The sequence below is a fragment of the Scyliorhinus torazame genome, chromosome 11, assembly GCF_047496885.1.
Source record: "Scyliorhinus torazame isolate Kashiwa2021f chromosome 11, sScyTor2.1, whole genome shotgun sequence".
NCBI classification, from domain to species: Eukaryota; Metazoa; Chordata; class Chondrichthyes; order Carcharhiniformes; family Scyliorhinidae; genus Scyliorhinus; species Scyliorhinus torazame.
The window spans coordinates 65883931-65907523 of NC_092717.1; the positions used below are offsets into that span (position 1 = coordinate 65883931).

The 23593-nt window shown below is 49.9% G+C and overlaps 1 protein-coding gene and 1 long non-coding RNA gene across 3 annotated transcripts in view; one reads left to right on the plus strand and one right to left on the minus strand.

The window, feature by feature from the left end:
* The window catches only part of LOC140385316 (regulator of G-protein signaling 22-like), a 689200-nt gene extending 686901 nt beyond the window's left edge, over window positions 1-2299 (minus strand). The window contains exons 1-2 of one of the 2 annotated variants that reach the window (XM_072467373.1): window positions 1771-2299; window positions 1351-1379 (exon numbers count right to left, since the gene is read on the minus strand). In XM_072467373.1, coding sequence (XP_072323474.1) covers window positions 1351-1379; window positions 1771-1810 — 69 coding nt within the window. In that variant the 5' untranslated portion in view covers window positions 1811-2299. The remainder of the gene's footprint in view (window positions 1-1350; window positions 1380-1770) is intronic. The other variant, XM_072467374.1, reaches the window with a different exon arrangement.
* On the plus strand, window positions 1340-23309 carry LOC140385317 (uncharacterized). Its single transcript, XR_011933334.1, has 4 exons — window positions 1340-1421; window positions 2927-3077; window positions 4299-4355; window positions 21760-23309. It is a non-coding gene; the product is annotated as an uncharacterized lncRNA (long non-coding RNA).
* The last annotated feature ends 284 nt before the right edge of the window (window positions 23310-23593 follow it).

The following is a 23593-nucleotide window of genomic DNA, read 5'->3' on the forward strand; positions in this document are numbered from 1 at the left end:
GAACCTCCTGAGATACTAGCATTTCAACATGCCCAGGAATTTCCTCCTGTGAACTTTGTTCAGCCCCTCTCCTGCAGCTGGTAATTTTGACCCTCAATCCAAGCCAACCCAGTACCCATGCAGATCGTCATCTACCATACAAAGTAGTAATGTTGACATCCAAACTACTAAACATCACTAGTAAGCATTACTAGTGAAAGTAATCTCCTGGAACGAGTGCTGTGAACAAAATGATTCTGCACAATTTGGCAAATAAGCAGCTGACAGGTTTCTTTATTTCGCAGAATTGTTGATTTGCATTGCTTCAACCTCTTAACTGCGCTTGTGTTCACAGTTTTCCTTCACTGAGAGTTCCAGGAATCCCTGGAAACTGTGCATTATGTGCAGGTTCAGTCGGCAGTTAGGAAGGCAAATGCAATGTTAGCATTCATGTCGAGAGGGCTAGAATACAAGGGCAAGGATGTACTTCCGAGGCTGTAGAAGGCTCTGGTCAGACCTCATTTGGGGTATTGTGAGCAGTTTTGGGCCCCATACCCAAGGAAGGATGTGCTGGTCTTGGAAAGGGACCAGAGGAGGTTCACAAGAATGATCACTGGAATGGAGAGCCATGATTGAAGGCTGAGCAGACTCGATGGGCCGAGTGGCCTAATTCTGCTTCTGTGTCTTAATCTGCTGACTTGTACATTTAACAGGTTGTGTTTCAAATCACTAGCTTTCGGAGCACAGCTCCTTCCTCAGGTTAGTGATTCGAAACAAACCTGTTGGACTTTAACCTGGTGTTGTAAGACTTCTTACTCTGTTCACCCCAGTCCAATTCCGGCATCTCCACATCATGATTATTGTAATATTGCCTTTTTCACATGCCTTCTCTATCTCCCGATTTATTTTCTGCCCCACATCCTGACTACTGCTACGGGGCCTGTACATAACTCCCATTAGGATCCTTTTCACCTTTTCAATTCCTCAACTCTACCCACAGAGATTGTATGTCTTCTGATCCTTGCTATTGATTCAACTCCATTCCTTACTAACAATGCAACCCAGCCCCCTTTGCCCATCCTTTCGATAGGACACATATCCTTGGATATTTAGATCCCAGCCCTGATCCCCTTGCAGCCACGTGTCGGTAAAGCCCACATAGTATCAGCCAATTTCAATGTCCACAACAAGTTCATTTACCTTGTAATCCCAAGTAATTATCAGTTTCAGGATTTCTGATGCCTCCACTCTCAAACCCACTCACTCCTACAAGTTAAAATTCACTCAATTTTACCTGTTTAGTAACACAACACGTATTTATACCTGCATTCTGCATACATACTTATACCCTCATTCAACACACATACTTACAAAATCATCCGCAGTTACATGTGGAGGCGCTGAAAAAGAAAAGGAAAAGTCAACGGTACGGTGTGCAAAAGGTACAGAGCCTCTTTACTCAATTCTCTTACACTTATAAACATTGTGAGATAAAAGTTGGTAATACTGGAAATGCATTTACAGAATCTCAAGAGTTGATAAAGTGCAGAAGAATAGGAAGCTATTCGGCCCATAATTTCTGCAATAGCTCTCAAAATGAACAATTCGTCTACTGCCATTGCCCACCCTCTCGCCATAATGCTGCAGTAACCCCATAACAGGAGCAAGAGTCTGCGCCACCATTTTGGTTACATCCCATCGCGCGCGCTGAAATACAGACACTAAAGTCAAATTTCACCGCCCAAATCCAGTAAACAATAACATTTTATAAATCCAGCGGTCTCCACATACCGGTTGTGAATTTTTCTGGTGGTTTGTTTCTCTGCTCCATTGGCAATCTGGGCTCGCTCGCTCGGTCGAGCAGTTGGACATCGACGATTTGTAACACGGCCGATGCTGAACGATTTTGGGGGGAGGACAGAAAATGAGAGCAACTAGGGGAAAGCAAATAAGTCAGCTCTTTGTAGTTTTATGTAACATTGATTGCACCTCTGCTGCAACAACGCTTCCCCGGTCAATGTCCTTTCACCTGGATATAAACGTCCTTAGGTGGTGACTTATTAAACTATTTGACGATATATTTTGTCGGTCAAACGATAAAGAAAACAAACACAAATGGCTGTGAAGTTTGCATTCGACTGGCGCTGAATTCTGTCAAAAGAATAATGAACTGGAAGGCTCTTGTGTTTCTCTCTTCACAGACGCTGTCTGACTTCTTGGGTGGCTCCAGCATTTCTGGTGCTCAGTGAGAGCAGCAGTTACCAGCTGAACGTCATAAAGGCACCAGTCACAACAAACCAGCTGAGTGAGCTGCACATCATTTCAAGTTTAGTTTGAGGAGGGGGTTGGTGGTGCAAGAAAAAAAATAACCATAAGTAACCATTTAAGCAGCCTAAATGTTCTCCAGTGAATCGAATTTCAGTTGGTTGACCATCTTAATTTATTTGTTCAGAAAAAAAAAACTAATGTTCCCTCATTGCCAGGTCAAATTGTTCCTTCAATGAATTGTTTTTTTGCTTGCACTACTCAGAACAATGTCAGAACGTAATACTAACCCTGGATAGCATAGTTCAGTGTTTTTCAAACTTTTTTGCCCAGGTCTCACTTTTACCAACTGGCCATCCTTAACGGCCCACCATTTTCGCTTACCTTCAATGTGACAGGTGAGCCTGCTTGGTCCTCACAATCTCACTTGCCTGGTCATTCAATGTTACATTTCTGCTGAGTACTTCAGCTGATGATTTAAGTTCTCCCAGCATCCTTGGAAAAATTCTTTGACCTCAAACTCGCCATGTTTATTCTTCAATTACCTTTGAAGTTTTGAGGGTTTAATCTTCCATTTGCCAGTACGTCCCTCATATGACAAAAATCCTGATTTTCATTGAGACAATTTTAAAATCCATACATCAGGAAATCATCTTTATACTGATTTTTTTCCTGATTTCAGCTTCTTCTCAATGGGTTGTTCACCAGAGGCCTTGAAGCTCACACCAGCACTGCGAGTAGCTACAAAATGGAGGAATCTCTCACACCCAGAGCTCGTGACCTGCTGTTGAATACTGCACTTGTGTTAATGTATTCTCCTATACACTTAACTGGTTAAGTTGTATTACACTTTGTTGCCACTAGGCTCGTCCCCCTCGCAACTATCATTGTTCAACTGAACAGGCTTCCCTTGTTTAACAATCTCGGAGTCTGTTAAAACTGCCATGAGATGCTTTTGAATCGGGGCCAGCAGCATGTCTTGGTTGGTGTCAGAGTGAGATAACGGTTTGTTCTCTGGGGCAAGGGCCCTTGAACCCAGAACGATAGTTGTCATGTCAGTAGCAGCTTGCAGATCCTGCATTGTGGGATCTGCAAGCGGTACAGTCTTGATTAGAATTATTTCTGCATCTGCCTCTGGCAAAGTTGTTTGCTTTGGAGAATTGAGATATAGCTGGGGATTTAAAAACAGATTTGAAGGCTTCTGAGCCGTTAATTTGTCTGTCAGTAATTTGTTTTGACATTTCATGGTGTCCATTTCATTCTCCAAAGTACTTTTTTCCTCAAGTAAATGGTTATTTTGAGTTTTTAGTCCATCAATTTGTGATCTTAACTGTTGAACTGTGGATTCTGAGTCAGTATTTCTCTTTTGGAGTTCCCCAATTTGTAATAGTAGTTGCTGAGTTCTGCAGTTCGAGTCTGCCAATAGTGTTTCAGTTTGATCAGATTTTTCGAGCTTAGATTTTGCAGCTCGCAATTGGTCAGTGACTGCCACGAATTTTTCTTTGGCAGATTTAAGTTCGCAATTGTGTTTTGTATTTGTGATTGTTTCTTATTGCTTATGGAGCTGTGACATTACTGCAAATGACCATTTCATACGTTTTTTGTTGGTCAATCGTGTGGTTTTCCCCAAAACTTTTTTAATGTCGTCAATCGACCACTGTCCTTTAGGGATGTCATATTTTGATTCAATTTTTGTAGTTACTTGAGACAGTCCAAAATGTCTATAAATAGAAGATTTAAGGTCTCCCAAAATATCGTCAATAGATACCTCTGGTACAGCTCGACCTTCCTTTGAAGTTGTGGGAAGCTGTGCTCTACCCTTGGAAGGAACAGGGTCTATTTTAGGACATTCTTGCGCCATAAATCCTGCCTTAAAATCAATTTTTTTTGTCACAAACAGGTGGTCGTAATTGAAACTTATCGTTAGCGACCGCATAAACCAGTAAAATACTGATGTCGTCGCGCACCGTTTGAAATTACTCCTTCACAACTTGGCAGTTGTATTTTATTTAGTTGTACGGCCTGCACCCGATTGAATAGCTCTTTCTTTACAGGTCCTTTCTAGAGGGGGTCGTGGCACTAGCCGGTGCAGCTTTAAGACTTTTAATGAGGTGAAAAAATATTTTCTTACCCCAATCTAGCCGTTTTTCGGATAGATGTCTTTTGGCCTTCCATCCTTCTGGTCTTTCTGTTAATGGTACGATCTTCAGTCTTCTGGTTTCTTCCAATTCTTTCTGACCGCCTCCAGCTCTTCTATCTCCTCCCCTCTGCCACTACGGCAATTGTCAAAGACTGCCCTTGTGTTAATGTATTCTCCTTTACACGTAACTGGACAGAAATTTGCACTACACTTCTCGGGTGCGAAATGAAATTTTATTTGGTATGTATTGATTATAAAAAGGGTAAATCTTGTGTTACAAAATCAAATGTTCTCAATACAAGCCCCTGCCGCAGAAGGCTTTACTTGAGATGATTATATTTAGTAACTTACAAAACAACTTGAATTCAAAATATGATAGCAGTAACGGTTTCTTTGTTCAAAACAAACAGCTGCGCCAATTAGAAGTAGAAATAGAAAATATGAAACGAAGATAGTAGATAGCTAGGCAAATAGTATAGGGTGATTCTAGAATGGAAAATGGCAGCATGAACTACTACCTTTAAGGAATTTGTTATCAGTCTAAGTCAATCTATTCCTACCCATGTAACATGCTGATTGGTTTGGGTGAGTCTTCAATACATTTGGTTTGATGATTGGGTTGTCAGTCTTCAATATGCAACATTATTTCGTTGAACTTTAAAGTTAATATAAATGTTGCATCTAAAATTCTTACGTGTGTGTTGGAATGCAAACTCTGCTCTTATCATTGGACTGGTATGTGCTGAAACCTGCAATTCCTTCTTTGGACAATGGAAAGCTCATATGAGCTATAATGTCAATTTGACCCTCAGTAGAAATGGTGCATTTTGCTTTTAGCTCGTTTGCAAACTGTTGCAAATGCTTGTATTTTGCCTTGACTTTATTCTTGCTAACTATGCACTTTGTAAATTTGTACTGGTTTACAGTGTTATGAAGGAATCCATTTTAAACTGAGCTTTTAAAATCTATAATTGAAGACTAATTAATGATCCCTTTTACCTATCAGAAATAGTTGGTTTCCTTCACCTGCTCTCTGCCACCGCTTCTGGAGAGAAGACCCCATCGATTTCTAAACATAATCTGCTCCTGGGTCAGCGCACGCTGACATCAGGAGGAGGCATTGTGTCCCGCTGAGCTCTGGGCCTGCGCACTGCTGAGGGGGCAACGCATGCACAGGACGGGCAGCATTCTGAAAGCCAGTCGTGACCGTTGAGCACTTCTTCCTACGATCGGGAATGCCATGACTGATGCGGCCCTCCTGACACCCACCCACAGGTCACGACCCTGAGTTTGAAAATGTCTGGAGTAGTGTATGTGTGGTAATATCAGGTATTGCGGTACCTGAGAGGTGGATGACCATTGGCTAGACCCAGGAGTCTACCATTGGCCGATGTACATAGCTCCGCCCTGAGAGGCAGAGTATAAGAACCAATGCCGTCACTTTCTGTATCGAAGCTGCTGGGGAATAGTTCTAGCAGATTAAAGCCTATTAGTTATGACTCACCTTGTCTTGAGAGTAATTGATTGCGCATCAATTTAATCTGCTGCAACTTCAGTGAAAGGATGGATCTCCATATCAAACCGGAGTTCCTTCAGCTCAGCCCCCACGCGGACAACTCTGCTGCTATCTTTAAACATTGGCTGGTGTGCTTTAAGGGCTACCTCGACACGGCCGCCGACACCCCCACGGAAAGACAAAAAATGGACCTTCTACCCTCGCGGGACAGCCCTGGGATCTACCCTCTGATCGAGGAGGCGGAGAATTATGCTGCGGCGATTGAACTGCTAGAAGGACACTATATCCGCCCTGTGAACCAGGTCTACACTCGTCACCTGCTGGCTACTAGGAGGCAAAGCCCCATGGAAACGTTGGAAGACTTCTACCGGGTGCTGCTGGTGCTGGGCCGAAACTGCCAGGGGAACGAGCACACGGAACGTTTGATCAGGGTTGCTTTCGTGGCAGGTATGACTTCCCCCGACATCCGCCGCAGGCTCCTAGAAATGGACACTCTTGGACTGACTGAGGCACGGGCCCTGGCGGGTTCCATGGACGTTGCGTATAAAAACGCGCTGGCTTTTGCTCCCGGACGCGTGGCGGCCACCTGGGCTGCGTGGCACCCCTCTGCGGCAGCGCCTCAGACTTTTCCCCTGACCCCGCAAGCCTGCGCGGCGAGACGGCCCGCGAATGCCGCCGGGCCCCGCTGTTTCTTCTGCGGGCAGGCAAATCATCCCCGCCCGCGCTGTCCGGCCCGCACCGCCACCTGCAAAGGGTGCGGCAAGAAGGGCCACTATGTCAGGGTCTGCCAGGCCCGTGCCGTGGCCGCGGTCTCCAGTGACTATCGGCAGCCCCCTTTTCAGGCCCCAGCCGTCCTAAGACCACCGCTACCCCCCTATTCTCGGGCCGCGTGCGATATGCGGCCGCGGCCATTGTGCCCCCCGGCCACCACGCTGGATGGGTGGGTGCCGCCATTTTGTCCCTCGCCACCGCCATCTTCTTTGTCCCCGGACTCCATGTGCGACCCATGGCTGACGCCATCTTGGATGGGACCTCAGGCCCCCAGCACAGCCGACTACACGCTGCCCGACCAGAACTCAAACTCTCAATTACTTCAGCTGGCCTCGGTGACTCTGGACCAGAGCCGGCCCCGGACGCGAACGAAAGCTACCACGACGATCTCCATCAACGGCCACGTGACATCGTGCTTGATCGACTCCGGGAGCAAAGAGAGCTTTATTCACCCCGACACGGTAAGGCGCTGTTCTCTTGTCACCCATACCGTTAACTTAAGGATCTCCCTGGCCTCCGGGTCACACGCGGTGGAGATAAAGGGGTTCTGCCTAGCGAACCTCACGGTCCAAGGCCGGGAATTCCACAATTTCCGCCTGTACGTTCTGCCGCACCTCTGCACGTCCACCCTTCTTGGGCTGGATTTCCAGTGCCATCTGCAAAGCCTGACCTTTAAATTTGGTGGCCCGATACCCCCTCTTACTGTCTGCGGCCTCGCGACCCTTAAGGTCGACCCGCCTTCCCTGTTTGCGAACCTCACCCCAGATTGCAAACCCGTCGCCACCAGGAGCAGACGGTACAGTGCCCAGGACCGGACCTTCATCAGGTTAGAGGTCCAAAGGCTGCTGAGAGAAGGGGTCATTGAAGCAAGCAACAGCCCCTGGAGGGCTCAAGTAGTGGTGGTAAAGACCGGGGAGAAATGCAAGATGGTCATTGACTACAGCCAGACCATCAGCAGATTTACGCAGCTGGATGCGTACCCTCTCCCCCGTATAGCCGACCTGGTGAACAGGATTGCGCAATACAAGGTTTTCTCCACAGTGGATCTCAAGTCTGCCTACCACCAGCTGCCCCTCCGTCATGGGGACCGCCATTACACTGCCTTCGAAGCAGATGGGCGGCTCTATCACTTTTTAAGGGTTCCCTTCGGTGTCACGAACGGGGTCTCGGTCTTCCAACGAGAGATGGACCGAATGGTCGACCGGTACGGCTTACGCGCAACGTTCCTGTATCTTGATAACGTCACCATCTGCGGCCATGACCAGCAGGACCACGACACCAACCTCCGAAAATTTCTCCAGACCGCGAATATCCTTAATCTGACTTACAATAAGGAGAAATGCGTGTTTAGCACCGACCGGCTAGCCATTCTGGGCTACGTAGTGCGAAGTGGAGTCATAGACCCTGACACTGAGCGCATGCGCCCCCTCATGGAGTTCCCCCTCCCTCACTGCCCCAAGGCCCTAAAGCGCTGCCTCGGCTTCTTCAGCTATTATGCACAGTGGGTCCCCAATTACGCCGACAAGGCTCGACCCCTGATCCAGTCCACAACCTTCCCCCTGTCGACGGAGGCCCGCCAGGCCTTCTGCCGCATCAAGGCAGACATTGCTAAAGCCACGATGCGCGCCATCGACGAGTCCCTCCCCTTCCAGGTCGAGAGCGATGCGTCCGACGTAGCTCTGGCGGCCACCCTCAACCAAGCAGGCAGGCCCGTGGCTTTCTTCTCCCGCACTCTCCATGCTTCCGAAATTCGCCACTCCTCGGTCGAAAAGGAGGCCCAGGCCATAGTAGAAACTGTGCGACACTGGAGGCATTACCTGGCCGGCAGGAGATTCACTCTCCTCACGGACCAACGGTCGGTTGCCTTCATGTTCGATAATGCGCAGCGGGGCAAGATTAAGAATGACAGGATCTTGCGGTGGAGGATCGAACTCTCCACCTACAATTACGAGATCTTGTACTGTCCCGGGCAGCTGAACGAGCCTCCTGATGCCCTGTTCCGCGGCACTTGTGCCACCACACAAGTGGACCGCCTCTGATCCCTCCACGAGAACCTCTGCCACCCGGGGGTCACTCGTCTCTGTCATTTTATCAAGACCCGCAACCTGCCCTACTCCATTGAGGAGGTCAGGTCCGTCACCAGGGACTGCCTAATATGCGCGGAGTGCTAACCGCACTTCTACCGGACAGAGAGAGCGCATCTGATAAAGGCTTCCCGTCCCTTTGAACGCCTCAGCATGGATTTCAAAGGCCCCCTCCCCTCCACCGACCACAACACGTACTTCCTGAACGTGATTGACGAGTACTCCCGGTTCCCATTCGCCATCCCCTGCCCGGACATGACCACAACCACCGTCATCAAGGCCCTCCAGGGTATCTTTACACTGTTCGGTTTCCCCGCGTACATTCACAGTGATAGGGGGTCCTCCTTCATGAGTGACGAACTGCGTCAATTCCTGCTCAACAAGGGCATCGCCTCGAGCAGGACGACCAGTTACAACTCCCCGGGAAACGGGCACGTTGAGAGGGAGAACGGCACGGTCTGGAAGACCGTCCTGCTGGCCCTACGGTCCAGGAATCTCACAGTCTCCCGCTGGCAGGAAGTCCTCCCTGTCGCCCTGCATTCCATTGGGTCGCTGCTCTGTACTACCACAAATCAGACACCTCATGAACGTCTCCTTGTTTTCCCCAGGAAGTCCTCCTCCGGGACCTCGCTCCCAACCTGGCTAGCGACACCCGGACCCATCCTGCTTCGGAAACATGTGAGGGCGCACAAGTCGGACCCGTTGGTCGAGAGGGTCCACCTGCTGCACGCCAACCCCCAGTACGCCTATGTAGCGTTCCTGGACGGCCGCCAAGACACGGTCTCCCTTCAGGACCTGGCGCCCGCAGGAGCCCCACGCGCCCCCGCACCAGTGCCCCCACCCCCACCCTCCCCGCAACACCTGACCGGAGGGTCAGTACTCCCGCCGCCCCTGCCTCGGCCTGAAACAGCACCGACGCCCCCTACAGGCAACCCCCCGTCCTGCCCACTTTTCGCCCCAACAGCGCCGCCTAGGGGTGACAAAGCTGCCTGGGAGGACGACACCTCGTTCCCGGATGAGGGTCCCGGCAACCACCGGGACCCTCATCAGGATCAGCACCGAAGCCCAGACGCTCCAGAAGGACGACCAGGCCACCCGATCGACTGATTGCTGCACCATGAACACTTTGCTATTACCCTCGACATCACGGCACCTCAATACCTGGTCCTACCATGCGAAAGGCGACATTAACGCTGGCCATCACCCCGCCGGATTCTTTTTTTAACAGGGGGTGAATGTGGTAATACCAGGTATTGTGGTACCTGAGAGGTGTATGACCATTGGCTAGACCCAGGAGTCTACCATTGGCCGATGTACATAGCTCCGCCCTGAGAGGCGGAGTATAAGAACCAATGCCGTCCCAGCAACCTTCACTTTCTGTATCGAAGCTGCTGGGAAATAGTTCTAGCAGATTAAAGCCTATTAGTTATGACTCACCTTGTCTTGAGAGTAATTGATTGCGCATCAGTATGTTCGTATTATAAACTGCGATATGAGCCTGATTAATTTTTGGGAGAGGAGAGAAAGATCCAATTGTGAATAAGAAATGAATCCAGTGCTTCCGACAGTGACTTTCTACCTCAGATCATTTGTGTGTTTTCATCTGCACCTCTTAATCCTTCAAGGAAGCCTCTACGCCACACAACAGTCTCTCCCTTCCGCCTGCAATAATCACCAACCAACCCCCAGAATCACAGTTGTCATTCCTTCCACTGTGCACGATTCCCTCCGATCTGCAGTCGCCCATCATAACCTTCGTGACCACAGCTAAACCGCAAATTGTGGCATTCAATTCCAGCCCTAATCCTCCCAAAAACTCGGGACCGTCCCTCATTACTTCTGCTTGGCCTTCTGCCTGTTTTTCCTAATTGGCTTCCGGACAGCCTATCAATTGGACTGTATTCTGGGTGGGAGATGGAAGAACAGAAATATACTTTAGGTCCTGCTTATAAATTCAGCAGAATCTTCCTGTTCTCATGTCTCCCTCATCCTTTTCATTGGAACCTCGATTATATATTCATTCATTCTCTTTCTTTCTCTAAAAAAACTCCAGAAGATCAATATGCCAAACTGTTTAAAGAAATAAAACTAAACAACATCAAAATGAGGCCTTATTGCTTAGATAATATATTAATGGGGGTTTACCACCTAAAGTGGCCAACTCCCGATTTAAAATGGCGAACAGCAAAGGCTGATGGGAAAGTCAGCCAACAAGACAGAAACCAGCAGCTGCAGGTTTGCTGTGTATTTACCACTGCAAAAACCGACAACATCGATACCAGCGGACATCAGCATAACAAAGTAGCAGCTATCTGCATACTGATGAGCAATCCCCGGGAACAATAAGTAACATTTTTGACACACAAAGCAAAGCCAGACTCCTCGGCGCCAGCAGGAGCCAACACAAAGGAGGTGAACGAGCATCTCAAGACCGCGCATCGATCAGGGAACCGCTCCAGTATTGGAGAAATCGAACCAAGCGATTGGGACAAAGTTCAATCACTTTGGACCAGGTACAGGGTCCGCCCCGAAAGGCGGGAAGCCCCTGGGGACTATAAGAGTTAAGCCCCAAGTTCAAATCGCTCTCTCTTCACCTCTGCGTCCTGCCCGGGTCACCCAGCAACACGAACCAACATTGACCGTGACCGGTGCAGTGACTCCCGAACAAAGTAAGTCTTAATTCAACGCTCGCTACGAGATAGGCGCTCCTAGCTACCAATCCGTACCAACTTTGAATCCTGCAGACTCAGAACCCGAACGAAAGGCCATTTGTTTTCCTGACCTGGTGGGCCAGTCCAAAGTTAAGTATAGGCCTGTTAGTTGCAGAAGTAGCTTAGACGTAGAATTTGTGCATGAGTAGCGATTACTGTGTATAATAAATGTGCTTTGATTTAAATCTTACTAATCGGTGTATTGGGTTATTGATCATTACTCGGACTTGAACCTCGTGGCGGTATCATAAAGATACCTGGCGACTTGAGAGCAAAGGTAATAAAACAGAGCAATTGAACCAAGGAGAAAATCAGCAACATTATTTGCCGACATCTGACGGGACCCGATCTAGAAGTGGAAAACCACTCTGGGAGAACCCAGAATTTGAATTAGAGATCCAATTGGAAACAGAAAACCACAAGTGCTCAAGCAGTTCTGATCAATACTCATTAATTCGGAAGTGTGTGTAACTAACGGGGCGATAAGGTAAAACTGATAGATTTTTTGTTGCGTCAAGATTATCGGAAGTTTGTATATCGGAAAGTAGCGAAAGCCATACCCGTATTTACAGCACCGCCTTAATACCCCTGTCCCAAATTTGAAGAGCAGCATTCAGATAGGAAAGATGGCAATGCAGCGCCTAATGAACCCAGAGGAATTTGCGGTCGCAGCGAGCAGCAGCAGTAGAGTGGGATAATGTCTCATTTGGGAGGAAGAGATCATGAAACATCTCAAAGGGAAAGGATGGCCCCTTTGGAATGAGGTTCCGGGAGTATAGGACATACTTGGTGGGAGAACCTGAGCAAGATCCACAAAAAGAGCTTAGGGAAAGCTCGCAAGCCGATGACAATCATGTCCTGCTTGGCACAATTGCGAGGCACAGAGGAGGTCGTTAGGACCCTCCGGAAAGAAGTTGAGGGCATACATCGAATGAGTAAGGTCGATGTAAGCGAGGTAGAAAAGGAGAAGTTGGTATTGAGAAGGAAGTTGGCAGCAAAAGATGGAGAGGTGGAGGATGCCAAAAGGGCACACCAGTCTTGTCTGCCGCACTTAAGCAGCTTCCAGTCTCAATATGAAAACGCCTATCAGGACACGCAACGTGCAGTCCTGGTACGTGAAGAAACAGAAAAGCATGTAGAGGCATTACAGAGACAGTGTAGTGACCTAAAGGCAGCATTAAGAACACTCCATGCTGCCACCACAGAACAAAGACAAAGCACATTAGATCACGCAAAGTGCCGGAAGCAGATTGCAGAGCTGCAATCGCTGCTTTCAGTTCAGAAAGGCTTCCAGGAAACCTTTGGAGCGAAATTAGATCAGGAAGACGGCCCTGATTGGAAAGAATTGAATGAGACAGTGCAGAGATATGTTCAGGGAACATGTGCGCAGGGAAAGCCACAAAAGAGGAAAGCGCCTCAACCCCCCACAGAGCAGATAGTTCAAGCTCCAATGAACCCAGTCACCACCCACCGCACAGCCACATCGGACGATGCAGAATTTCTATACTCCACCCCCGTAACAGTGACCCAATTACGGGACACGTGCGAGAAGACCACACCGTTCCTCCCCACCTCAGACCCCCACCATTTCTTTGCCACAGTTAAGCATCAGGCGACCATGTACAGCCTGGATGATCGAGAGCATGTAAAGCTCACAGTTTTAAGTTTAGATCCTTCAGTAGCAGCAGCCCTTCCCGGCCCACAGAATGTAGGAGGAGGCACCCTTGCAGAAATGCATACCGCGATCCTGGATGCGATCGGGTGACCCCGTAGATGGCCTCAACAAATGTAGGCAAAAGAAATCCGAGCACGCCACAGCGTTTGCTGGACGCCTGTGGATCCACTTTGCAACAGTCTTTGGAGACGTAGACTGTGCCCATTTGTCCCCAGACTACATGGCCAAATGGACCCGCACCCTTATCTCCCATGCCACAGAGGCAGGACAAAAAGCCTGTACGAATTATGACCCCCTCAGAGGAAGCCCACAATGAGAAATGGGTTTTAAAAAGATTGTCCCGCGCCTGGGAGCAGTCTGTACAAAACAAATCCGCAGATAGGAAACCCGAAGAACAGCAGGAAGAGCAGGCAGACATGCATCCAGTTAAAACGCACCAGAACCCCGCATGGGTAAACGAAGGAAGGAACAGCCCCCCCACAGAAACCACCGGAATGTTATAATTGCGGACAATTAGGACATTACACACGAGAATGTCAAGCCCCCCTGAAACTGCAGCGGAATCAGCCCACCAATGCCCCCTGAACCAGCACCGACACCAACAGCCCCGACCCCCCACCTCGGGAACCATACCCAAGGGAACAATGCACCAGAGAGCCTGCTCCACCTTATGTGCCCCAGGGGTCATGTTACAGGGGGCAGTCAGGACACTTCGCCCAAGATTGCAGGAGACCCCCACCAGCTGGACTAGCCCCCAGATATGAAAGAGAACACAACCCACAGCAGCTACAAGATCCCAGCTGCCCCATGCAAACTGAGCGCTTACCCACCACTTCTCATGGCAGCGTTACCTCAGCAAGGCCACTTCATTTTTGTTTTGCTCCTCCTTCCTCTCTTCTTCGGTCATGCTGCACTCCCTCCATATGCTAGTTACACCCCAGCCCAAATGTGAAACGGTGTCTTTTCTGATGGAACCTGCAGCATGTTTTATGTTGTTTGTAGTGTTTTGTTAAATGTTGTATGTCAGACAGGAAAAAAATTTCCACGGCCCCACGCCTTTTCGGCCGAAAACTCTGAGGACTTGCCCACAGAGACTTGCTACTGACCCAGACGCCTGTTCAGCGGAACTCCTCTGTCGACAGATACCACACGCCCATTCATAACTGCCCTTCTGGTTCGAGGGAAGAACCACTACGGCAGCCCCCCACGATGACTACATTTCTTGCCCGTTCTTGTCGGTTGCTCAGGCAGTGGAGAAACGGCTTGGGACCCGCCCTGCCTGGGAACCCCCCCTCTGGTCAACTGCGCTCGGGTAGGGGAGACACGGCATTGGTTGCCGTCCTACCTGGGGACTCCATCCAACTCTTACCCGTCGCGGCCCATACGCACCTCATTTTGGAAATTTTAGTGCAAAAAGTTTTGTTTTGTTTCAGGTAACTCTTAGGTTGCCAACCACATGCTATTTACATCCTGAAACATTTGGATGGTAAATTGCACAGTTTGCGAGACGGCTCGCACTGGTTCATTATTTGGAAGTGTGTCTTGTCCTAAAATTCAGTTTTTGAAAAAGAAATGAGGGAGTCACACATAGTGACCAATTATAAAGGGAGTGATGCACAATCAATTGCTCTCGAGACAAGGTGAGTCATAATTAATTGGCTTTAATCAGCTAGAACTGTACTCAGCAGTTTGGATACAGAAAGTGAAGGCTGCTGGGACGGCATTGGTTCTTATACCCCGCCTCTCAGGGCGGTGCTATGTACGTTAGCCAATGGTAGACTCCTAGGTCAGCCAATGGCCATCCACCTCTCAGGTACTGCAATACCTGGTATTACCACATTCACCCCCTGTTAAAAAAGAACCCAGCGGGGTGATGGCCAGCGTTACTGTCGCCTTTTGCATGGTAGGACCAGGTATGGAGGTACCGTGATGTCGAGGGTAACAGAAAACGTTTTTTGTTTTATGGTGCAGCAATCAGACGATCGGGTGGCCTGGTCGTCCTTCTGGAGCGTCTGGGCTTCGGCGATGATCCTGGTGGGGGCCCCGGCGGTTGTGGCTCCGGGAATGTGGTGTCTTCCTCCCAGGCAGCTTCGTCACCCCTAGGCGGTGCTGTTGGGGCGAAAAGTGGGCAGGGGGAGGGGCACCTGGAGGGGGCGTCGGTGCCTGTTCGGCGCTGGGTAGGGGCGGCGGCAGTACTGACCCTCCGGTCAGGTGCTGCGGGGAGGGTGGGGGTGGGGGCAATGGTGCGGGTGCGCGTGGGGCTCCGGCAGGCGCCAGGTCCCGAAGGGAGACCGTGTCTTGGCGGCCGTCGGGGAATGCTACGTAGGCGTACTGGGGGTCGGCATGCAGCAGGCGGACCCGCTCGACCAACGGGTCCGACTTGTGCGCCCTCATATGTTTCCACAGCAGGACGGGTCCGGGTGTCGCTAGCCAGGTTTTGAGCGAGGTCCCGGAGGAGGACTTCCTGGGAAAAACAAGGAGACGTTCGTGTGGTGTCTGGTGTGTGGTAGTACAGAGCAGTGACCGGATGGAGTGAAGGGCCACTGGGAGGACTTCTTGCCAGCGGGAGACTCGGAGATACCTGGACCGAAGGGCCAGCAGGACGGTCTTCCAGACCGTTCCGTTCTCCCTTTCTACCTGCCTGTTTCCCAGGGGGTTGTAACTGGTCGTCCTGCTGGAGGCGATGCCTTTGCTGAGCAGGAATTGACGCAGTTTGTCACTCATAAAAGAGGACCCCCTATCACTGTGAATGTATGCGGGGAAACCGAACAGTGTAAAGATACCCTGGAGGGCCTTGATGACGGTGGTTGTGGTCATGTCCGGCAGGGGATAGCGAATGGGAACCGGGAGTATTCGTCAATCACGTTCAGGAAGTACGTGTTGCGGTCGGTGGAGGAGAGGGGGCCCTTGAAATCCATGCTGAGGCGTTCAAAGGGACGGGAAGCCTTTATCAGATGCGCTCTCTCTGACCGGTAGAAGTGCGGTTAGCACTCCGCGCAGATTTGGCAGTCCCTGGTGCCTGTCCTGGCCTCGTCGATGGGGTAGGGCAGGTTGCGGGTCTTAATGAAATGAAAGAAACGAGTGACCCCCGGGTGGCAGAGGTCCTCGTGGAGAGCTCGGAGGCGGTCCACTTGTGCGGTGGCACAAGTGCCGCGGGACAGGGCATCAGGAGGCTCGTTCAGCTTCCCGGGACGGTACAAGATCTCATAATTGTAAGTGAAGAGTTCTAACCTCCACCGTAAGATCTTGTCGTTTTTAATCTTGCCCCGCTGCGCATTATCGAACATGAAGGCCACCGACCATTGGTCCGTGAGGAGAGTGAATCTCCTGCCGGCCAGGTAATGCCTCCAGTGTCGCACAGCTTCAACTATGGCCTGGGCCTCCTTTTCGACCAAGGAGTGGCGAATTTCGGAAGCATGGAGAGTGCGGGAGAAGAAAGCCACGAGTCTGCCCGCCTGGTTGAGGGTGGCCGCCAGAGCTACGTCGGACACGCCGCTCTCGACCTGGAAGGGGAGGGACTCGTCGATGGCGCGCATCGTGGCTTTTGCGATGTCTGTTTTGATGCGGCAGAAAGCCTGGCGGGCCTCTGTCGACAGGGTGAAGGCTAAAGAAGCCGAGGCAGCGCTTTAAGGCCTTGGGGCAGTGAGGTATGGGAAACTCCATGAGGGGGCGTTCAGGGGTGGGGCCTATGACTCCATTTCGCACTACGTAGCCTAGGATGGCTAGACGGTCGGTGCTAAACACGCATTTATCCTTATTGTAGGTCAGATTAAGGATATTCGCGGTCTGGAGAAATTTTCGGAGGTTGGTGTCGTGGTCCTGCTGGTCATGGCCGCAGATGGTGACGTTATCAAGATACGGGAACGTTGCGCGTAAGCCGTACCGGTCAACCATTCGGTCCATCTCACGTTGGAAGACCGAGACCCCGTTCGTGACACCGAAGGGAACCCTTAAAAAGTGATAGAGCCGCCCATCTGCTTCGAAGGCAGTGTACTGGCGGTCACCATGACGGAGGGGCAGCTGGTGGTTGGCAGACTTGAGATCCATCGTGGAGAAAACCTTGTATTGCGCAATCCTGTTTACCAGGTCGGCTATACGGGGGAGAGGGTACGCGTCCAGTTGCGTAAACCTGTTGATGGTCTGGCTATAGTCGATGACCATCCTATGTTTCTCCCCGGTCTTTGCCACCACTACTTGAGCCCTCCAGGGGCTTTTGCTCGCTTCGACAACCCCTTCCCTCAGCAGCCTTTGGACCTCGGACCTGATGAAGGTCCGGTCCTGGCCACTGTACCGTCTGCTCCTGGTGGAGACAGGTTTGCAATCCGGGGTGAGGTTCGCAAACAGGGAAGGCGGGTCGACCTTAAGGGTCACGAGGCCGCAGACAGTAAGGGGGGGGTATAGGGCCGCCAAATTTAAAGGTCAGGCTTTGTAGGTGGCACTGGAAATCCAGCCCAAGAAGGGTGGCCGCGCATAGGTGCGGCAGGACGTACAGGCGGAAGGGGAAGTTCTGGTCAGGCAGCGTGGAGTCGGCTGTGCTGGGGCTTGAGGCCGGTCCAGGGTAACGGAGGCCAGCAGCAGCAAGGGGAAGTTCTGGTCAGGCAGCGTGGAGTCGGCTGTGCTGGGGGCTTGAGGCCCCATCCAAGATGGCGTCAGCCACGGGTCGCACATGGAGTTCGGGGATGCCGAAGATGGCCGCGGCGAGGGACAAAATGGCGGCGCCCACCCATCCAGCGTGGTGGCTGGGGGGCAAAATGGCCACGCCCATGGATCGCAAGCAGCCAGGGGATAGGAGGTCGGCGGTGGGCTTTGGACGGCCGGGACCTGAACTAAAGGCTACCGATAGTCGCTGGAGACTGCGGCCACGGCATGGGCCTGGCAGACCCCGACATAGTGGCCCTTCTTGCGGCACCCTTTGCAAGTGGCGGTGCGGGTCAGGCAGCGCGGGCGGGGATGATTTGCCTGCCCGCAGAAAAAGCAGCGTTGGCCGGGAGCGATAGTGGGCCGTCTTGTCGCGCAGGTTTGCGGGGTTAGGGGATAGGTCTGGGGGGCTGCCGTTACGGGGTGCCACGCAGCCCAGGGGGGCACTGCGCATCCGGGGGCAAAAGCCAGCGCGTTATTATATGCAACGTCCATAGACCCCGCCAGGGCCCGTGCCTCAGTAAGTCCCAGTGTGTCCATTTCTAGGAGCCTTCGGCGGATAGCAGGAGAAGTCATACCTGCCACGAAAGCAGCCCGAATCAAAAGTTCCGTTTGCTCGTTCCCCGAAACTGGCGGGCATCCACAGTTCCGGCCCAGCACTAGCAGTGCCCGATAGAAGTCTTCCAGTGTTTCTTCAGGGCTTTGCCTTCTAGTTGCCAGCAGGTGACGGGCGTAGACCTGGTTCACAGGTCGGATATAGTGTCCTTCTAGCAGCTCGATAGCTGCAGCATAATTCTCCGCCTCCTCGATCAGAGGGTAGATTGCAGGGCTGACCCGGGAGCGTAGAAGGTGCATTTTCCGTGGGGGTGTCGGATGCCATGTCGACAAAGCTCTTAAAACAAGCCAGCCAGTGCTTGAAGATAGCAGCGGAGTTGTCTGCGTGGGGGCTGAGCTGAAGGCACTCCGGCTTGATGAGGAGATCCATACTTTCAGAAGTAATAGCTGATTAAATTGATGCACAATCAATTACTCTCGAGACAAGGTGAGTCATAACTAATGGACATTAATCAGCTAGAACTGTACCCAGCAGCTTGGATACAGAAAGTGAAGGCTGCTGGGACGGCATTGATTCTTATACCCCGCCTCTCAGGGCAGAGCTATGTATGTTAGCCAATGGTAGCCTCCTAGGTCAAGCCAATGGCCATCCACCTCTCAGATACTGCAATACTTGGTATTATCACAGGGAGTAATTGGCACTAAGGGACAGACAGACTATAGAACATAGAACAGAGAACGATACAGCGCAGTACAGGCCCTTCGGCCCACGATGTTGCACCGACATGGGAAGTCAAAAAACAAAAGCCATCTAACCTACACTATGCCATTATCATCCATATGCTTATCCAATAAACTTTTAAATGCCCTCAATGTTGGCGAGTTCACTACTGTTGCAGGTCGGTCATTCCACGGCCTCACCACTCTTTGCATAAAGAACCTACCTCTGACCTATATCTATTACCCCTCAGTTTAAGGCAATGTCCCCTCGTGCTAGCCATTTCCATCCGCGGGAGAAGGCTCTCACTGTTCACCCTATCTAACCCCCTGATCATTTTGTATGCCTCTATTAAGTCTCCTCTTAACCTTCTTCTCTCCAACGAAAACAACCTCAAGTCCATCAGCCTTTCCTCATAAGATTTTCCCTCCATACCAGGCAACATCCTGGTAAATCTCCTCTGCACCCGCTCCAAAGCTTCCACGTCCTTCCTATAATGAGGTGACCAGAACTGTACGCAGTACTCCAAATGCGGCCATACCAGAGTTTTGTACAGCTGCAACATGACCTCATGACTCCGGAACTCAATCCCTCTACCAATAAAGGCCAACACTCCATAGGCCTTCTTCACAACCCTATCAACCTGGGTGGCAACTTTCAGGGATCTATGGACATGGACACCTAGATCCCTCTGCTCATCCACACTTCCAAGAACTTTACCATTAGACAAATATTCCACATTCCTGTTATTCCTTCCAAAGTGAATCACCTCACACTTCTCTACATTAAACTCCATTTGCCACCTCTCAGCCCAGCTCTGCAGCTTATCTATGTCCCTCTGTAACCTGCAACATCCTTCCGCACTGCCGAAAACACCACCGACTTTAGTGTCGTCTGCAAATTTACTCACCCACCCTTCTGCGCCCTCCTCTAGGTCATTTATAAAAATGACAAACAGCAACGGCCCCAGAACAGATCCTTGTGGTACGCCACTTGTAACTGAACTCCATTCTGAACATTTCCCATCAACCACCACCCTCTGTCTTCTTTCAGCTAGCCAATTTCTGATCCACATCTCTAAATCACCCTCAATCCCCAGCCTCCGTATTTTCTGCAATAGCCTACCATGGGGAACCTTATCAAACGCTTTGCTGAAATCCATATACACCACATCAACTGCTCTACCCTCGTCTACCTGTTCAGTCACCTTCTCAAAGAACTCGATAAGGTTTGTGAGGCATGACCTACCCTTCACAAAGCCATGCTGACTATCCCTGATCATATTATTCCTATCTAGATGATTATAAATCTTGTCTCTTATAATCCCCTCCAAGACTTTACCCACAACAGACGTGAGGCTCACCGGTCAATAGTTGCCGGGGTTGTCTCGACTCCCCTTCTTGAACAAAGGAACCACATTTGCTATCCTCCAGTCCTCTGGCACTATTCCTGTAGCAAATGATGACATAAAAATCAAAGCCAAAGGCTCAGCAATCTCTGCCCTGGCTTCCCAGAGAATCCTAGGATAAATCCCATCAGCATTCTCCTCCACAACATTCTCTTTTTCCTGAGTGAATACTGACGAAAAATATTCATTTAGTATCCCGCCTATCTCTTCAGACTCCACACACAACTTCCCATCCCTGTCCTTGACTGGCCCTACTCTTACCCTAGTCATTCTTTTATTCCTGACATACATATAGAAAGCTTTTGGGTTTTCCTTGATCCTACCTGCCAAATACTTCTCATGTCCCTTCCTTGCTCGTCTTAGCTCTCTCTTTAGATCCTTCCTCGCTACCTTGTAACTATCAAGCACCGCAACTGAAACTTCACACCTCATCTTCACATAGGCCTCCTTCTTCCTCTTAACAAGAGATTCCACTTCTTTGGTAAACCACGGTTCCCTCGCTCTACGCCTTCCTCCCTGCCTGACCGGTACGTACTTATCAAGAACACGCAGTAGCTGTTCCTTGAACAAGCTCCACATATCCAGTGTGCCCAACATTTGCAGCCTACTTCTCCAACCTATCCCCCCCAAGTCATGTCTAATGGCATCATAATTGCCCTTCCCCCAGCTATAACTCTTGCCCTGCGGGGTATACTTATCCCTTTCCATCACTAACGTAAACGTCACCGAATTCTGGTCACTGTCCCCAAAGTACTCACCTACCTCCAAATCGAACACCTGGCCTGGTTCATTACCCAAAACCAAATCCAATGTGGCCTCTCCTCTTGTTGGCCTGTCAACACATTGTGTCAAGAAACCCTCCTGCACACATTGTACAAAAACGACCCATCTAATGTACTCAATCTATATCTTTTTCAGTCAATATTTGGAAAGTTAAAGTCTCCCATAATAACTACCCTGTTACTTTCGCTCTTATACAGAATCATCTTCACCATCCTTTCCTCTACATCCCTTGAACTATTTGGAGGCCTATAGAAAACTCCCAACAGGGTGACCTCTCCTTTCCTGTTTCTAACCTCAGCCCATACTACCTCGGAAGAAGAGTCCCCATCTAGCATCCTCTCCGCCACCGTAATACTGTTTTTGACTAGCAGCGCCACACCTCCCCCTCTTTTGCCTCCTTCTCTGAGCTTACTAAAACACCTAAACCCCGGAACCTGCAACAACCATTCCTGTCCCTGCTCTATCATATGAGATGTTAAACCAAGATAGTTACAGACACTATGCTTGTTTCCACAGAACTCCAGAAGCTCCAGGACCAGAGAAGAGAAGAAAAGAGAAGAGCCATGAGGGCTTCCTTCACATGGTTCATCATCATAATAATGGACATTTGGTTGCGAGTGAACGTGAACCCCACGACTTCAAGCCCCCCAGCCGATAATGTTTCACTTCCCCACAGTACCCAGAGCCCAGTCACCAGTGACACCACATCATCTTGGTGTGCCAGGTTTATAACCTGGTACTCTCTGTCATATGTAATAGAAACCTTACTGGTATTGGCGATACTCTGCTGCATCGTGCAGACTATGCGTCTAAGAAAATGGAGAAGGAGAGCCTACCGCGCTCGAACCCCGGTATATAGGATCAGATCCCCTATCTTCGGATACGACCAGACCCCCGACCCCCGCGATCTATAATAAAGATCATTCATTTGCGGGTTTTATTGTAAATAAAGAAATGTAAAGAACTGTTCATGAGCAAATTGTACGATCCTGAGCTTGACTGCCAAGCCAGGAAAAATGTGTATCAACTGCTATGATTTTGTTTGTATGGTTGAGGAAGGTAGAATAATGAAATGTTTAAGTGAGTGTAGTGTATTAAGAATAGTTAGTGGTTCCCATTTTTATTGTTTTGTAATGCGTGTCCCTGTTTGACATAGCGCCCCTTAGAATTGTCAGCTACATTTTTTTTGCATAGTTATGGTCAGTGTAGAGGCCAAGAAAGAAGTGCCCCCCCAGGTCAGGGAATGGAAAGCAACATAGTTATGTGATCCTTCACGCTTCGCGTTAGGATCACAAGGAGGGAATGTAGCCACCTAAAGTGGCCAACTCCCGATTTAAAATGGCGAACGGCAAAGGCTGATGGGAAAGTCAGCCAACAAGACAGAAACCAGCAGCTGCAGGTTTGCTGTGTATTTACCTCTGCAAATACCAGACAACATCGATACCAGTGGCCATCAGCATAACAAAGTAGCAGCTATCTGCATACTGATGAGCAATCCCCGAGAACAATAAGTAACATTTTTGACACACAAAGCAAAGCCAGACTCCTCGGCGCCAGCAGGAGCCAACACAAAGGAGGTGAATGAGCACCTCAAGACCGCCCATCGATCAGGGAACCGCTCCAGTATTGGAGAAAATCGAACCAAGCGATTGGGACAAAGTCCAATCACTTGGGACCAGGTACAGGGTCCGCCCCGAAAGGCGGGAAGCCCCTGGGGACTATAAGAGTTGAGCCCCAAGTTTAAATCGCTCTCTTCTTCCTACCCGGGTCACCCAGCAACACGAACCAACATTGACCGTGACTGGTGCAGTGACTCCAGTGATCACCGAAACCCGTAAGTCTTAACTCAATGCTCGCTACGAGATAGGCGCTCCTAGCTACCAATCCGTACCAACTTTGAATCCCGCAGACTCAGAACCCGAACGAAAGGCCATTTGTTTCCCTGACCTGGTGGGCCAGTCCAAAGTTAAGTATAGGCCTGTTAGTTGCAGAAGTAGCTTAGACGTAGAATTTGTGCATGAGTAGCGATTACTGTGTATAATAAATGTGCTTTGATTTAAATCTTACTAATCGGTGTATTGGATTATTGATCATTACTCGGACTTGAACCTCATGGCGGTATCATAAAGATACCTGGCGACTCGAGAGCAAAGGTAATTAAACAGAGCAATTGAACCAAGGAGGAAATCAGCAACACCTGGAAGAAAAGCAATGCATCCTCAGTTGCTGAAAGAAGCAAAGATAGAAATCGCAGAAATGATGGTCACAATCTTTAAACCTTCCTTAGGTACAGGACTTATGTTAGAGCAGGAATTTTCAAACTCAGGGTCGCGGACAGGTTTCGGGAGGG